Raw genomic sequence first — 3,379 nt, forward strand, 5'->3', positions numbered from 1 at the left:
GCCAGAAGATTAGCTGTGTGTGTTTGTTCTGTGTGTGTTTGTTCTGTGTGTGTGTGTGCGTGTGTGTGTGTGTGAAAATCGGCTATAATGTCCATGGTAAGACCTCCTGACTGTCTGAAGTTATGTTAAGCTGTTGGTATTAACCTGTTGTTGTTGTTGTTGTTGTTGTTGTTGTTGTTGTTTGCAGAGCCTCGTCTCTGGGTCAACATGCTGGCTGACCCCTGACCTCTCACCCCTGGACGTGACCCCTCTCACGGAGGCGTGGCGATGAAGCGTCGTCATCGTCACCAAGGCTTCGCTCGTCACCATGGAAACCCCATAGCTCCACCCCTGCCCCGCCCCTCCTCCTCCTCCTCCTCAACCAATCCGCCGCCGGGATGCATGTGATGAGCGGCGTGTCGCCGGCCAATGAGAAAGAGAGTTTCCAGGGAGAGGCTCTGATGGCTCCGCCCCCTCCGCGCTTCTCGACCCCCGTCTCCCATGGCAACCAGATTACACCCCCGCCTCCCCAACCTCCCCCTCCCCCTCCCCCTCCGCCCCCCTGCGGCCCCCCTCCCCCTCCTCCCCCACCGCCCCCTCCGCCCGGCGTGGGAGACCCCGTAGGAGGGCCGAGGAGGAAGAGGAAGGTCCGCAGCTTCTTCTGGAAACCCATACCTGAAGACCAGGTGAGATGAAGATGATGATGATGATGATGGTGGTGGTGGTGGTGGTGGAGGTGGTGGTGGTGATGATGATGATGATGGTGGTGGTGGTGGTGGTGATGATCAGGGCTGGACTGGGACAACAATTAGGCCCTGCCATGTGGCTCAGACCGGCCCAACACAATCGGTCCGACACCGCCGATCAACATGCTGGCAGTCTGTTGAATATACCATTTGTAAACCCCCCCTATAGAGCGGAGTAAGTGACATGGACAGCAAGTATACCAATGCAAGTGTGAACCAGTGTACTCACTCACTGTTGACGTACTCCACGGTGATGAGACATGGCTGCTGTATCTGTAGTAGGCCTAGCCCCCACAGTCGATCCAGAGAACATATCTGTCAGTTTCTGACATTTTGAGGCATCCTCTGCTAGCTTCTTACTTTTTTTCTCCCTAATTTTCTGGGCACCCCCTTTCACTATCTTATCTACGAACATGACACTGCACTTGGGTTGTCGGCCGAGGGATCAGAGTGGGGGAGGGGGCCGATGGACAGCAGGGCCTAAGCATGTGATTGGGCCAGCCCATGTGTTAGTATAAACGGGGGCCGCCGCTTGATTCAGTGCTAGTTGATGCCGTGCTATTTTGGGCCACGCTAGTTTGGGGGTCGGCCGTGCTAGTTTTATATATATATATTTATATATCTTTTTTTTTAATTTCTTTTTTTTTTTTGGGGGGGGGGGGCAGCCCGACCGGCCCAAAACTAGTGCGGCCCACCTGCCAGCGGGCAGGTAGATTGTATGGCCAGTCCAGCGGTGGTGATGATGATGATGATGATGATGATGGTGGTGGTGGTGGAGGTGGTGGTGGTGGGGGAGGTGGTGGTGGTGGTGGTGGTGGTGGAGGTGATGATGATGATGATGGTGGTGGTGGTGGTGGTGGTGGTGGTGGAGGTGGTGGTGGTGGTGGTGATGATGATGATGATGGTGGTGGTGGTGGTGGTGGTGATGATGATGATGATGGTGGTGGTGGTGGTGGTGGTGGAGGTGGTGGTGGTGGGGGAGGTGGTGGTGGTGGTGGTGGGGAGGTGGTGGTGGTGGTGGTGGGGGAGGTGGTGGTGGAGGTGAATGAATGAATGAATGAATGAATGGTCTTTATTGTCATTAATATAGTACAGGTACATACAACGAAATTTGTGAGGGGGGGCTCCCCTGGTGCTAGGAAAAAAATACTAAAAACAAGAAGTGAAAAGAGCTGGCTTACATAAATAAAGGCTATATACACTATCCACTATACTATACTATACAATATAAAACACTGTGCTGTACTCTATGCTATGCTATAAAGATCCTAACATTTCCTATCTCTGAACCTTATGTGCACGAGGGTTGTCATATTGCACATAGTATTATTGCACATTCATTTAAAGTGTCGCAGTTTGCAGGTTTTGAAATGTTCACAATTGTGTTTCAGTATTGCACTTGATTACAGTCTAGTAGCTGCCATCAAATTGTCTAGATTGTCCAGGGCCTAGAACCTAGGTCTTTGCTGTGTTCAGGGCCTGAATGGCCCTAGGGTAGAAGCTGAGCTTCAGTCTATTTGTCCTTGCGGACATGGTCCTGAACCGCCTGCCCGAGGGCAGCCGAACAAAGTGTTCGTTCCCAGGGTGGGATGGGTCTCTGGAGATCTTGGAGGCCTTCCTGAGGCAGCGTGTGTTGTACAGCTCTTCCAGAGAGGGGAGGGGGGCGCCGATGATCTTCTGGCCCGATCTCACGACTCTCTGTAGCGCTTTCCTCTCTGCGGCTGTGCAGCTGGAGAAACCACACGCAGATGCAGTAGGTGAGGATGCTCTCCACTGTGCAGCGGTAGAAGGTCACAAGCAGCTCCTGTTTGAGGTGGTATTTCCTGAGGACTCTCAGGAAGTAGAGCCGCTGTTGTGCCTTCTTGATGATGGCCAGGGCTGGACTGGGACAAAAATTAGGCCCTGCCATGTGGCTCAGACCGGCCCAACACAATCGGTCCGACACCGCCAATCAACATGCTGGCAGTCTGTTGAATATACCATTTGTAAACCCCCCCTATAGAGCGGAGTAAGTGACATGGACAGCAAGTATACCAATGCAAGTGTGAACCAGTGTACTCACTCACTGTTGACGTACTCCACGGTGATGAGACATGGCTGCTGTATCTGTAGTAGGCCTAGCCCCCACAGTCGATCCAGAGAACATATCTGTCAGTTTCTGACATTTTGAGGCATCCTCTGCTAGCTTCTTACTTTTTTTCTCCCTAATTTTCTGGGCACCCCCTTTCACTATCTTATCTACGAACATGACACTGCACTTGGGTGTCGGCCGAGGGATCAGAGTGGGGGAGGGGGCCGATGGACAGCAGGGCCTAAGCATGTGATTGGGCCAGCCCATGTGTTAGTATAAACGGGGGCCGCCGCTTGATTCAGTGCTAGTTGATGCCGTGCTATTTTGGGCCGCGCTAGTTTGGGGTCGTCCGCGCTAGTTTTATATATATATTTATATCTTTTTTTTAAATTCTTTTTTTTTGGGGGCGGGGGGCAGCCCGACCGGCCCAAAACTAGTGCGGCCCACCTGCCAGCGGGCAGGTAGATTGTATGGCCAGTCCAGCGGTGATGATGGCTGCTGTGTTGGTCTTCCAGGACAGGTCATCCTGAAGGTGGTGGTGGTGGTGGAGGTGGTGGTGGTGGTGATGATGATGATGATGGTG

The 3,379-nt window shown here is 52.8% G+C and overlaps 1 protein-coding gene across 1 annotated transcript in view; it reads left to right on the forward strand.

Moving 5' to 3' along the window:
* Positions 1-377: 377 nt before the first annotated feature.
* LOC308169532 (uncharacterized protein) overlaps positions 378-3,379 on the forward strand; it is a gene marked incomplete at both ends in the record, with an annotated part of 17,769 nt that continues 14,767 nt past the window's right edge. The window contains one exon of the mRNA XM_080544216.1: positions 378-665. Coding sequence (XP_080400342.1) covers positions 378-665 — 288 coding nt within the window. The remainder of the gene's footprint in view (positions 666-3,379) is intronic.

Source organism: Nansenia antarctica, assembly GCF_963989245.1.
Source record: "Nansenia antarctica genome assembly, chromosome: 13".
In the NCBI taxonomy this organism is placed as follows: Eukaryota; Metazoa; Chordata; class Actinopteri; order Argentiniformes; family Microstomatidae; genus Nansenia; species Nansenia antarctica.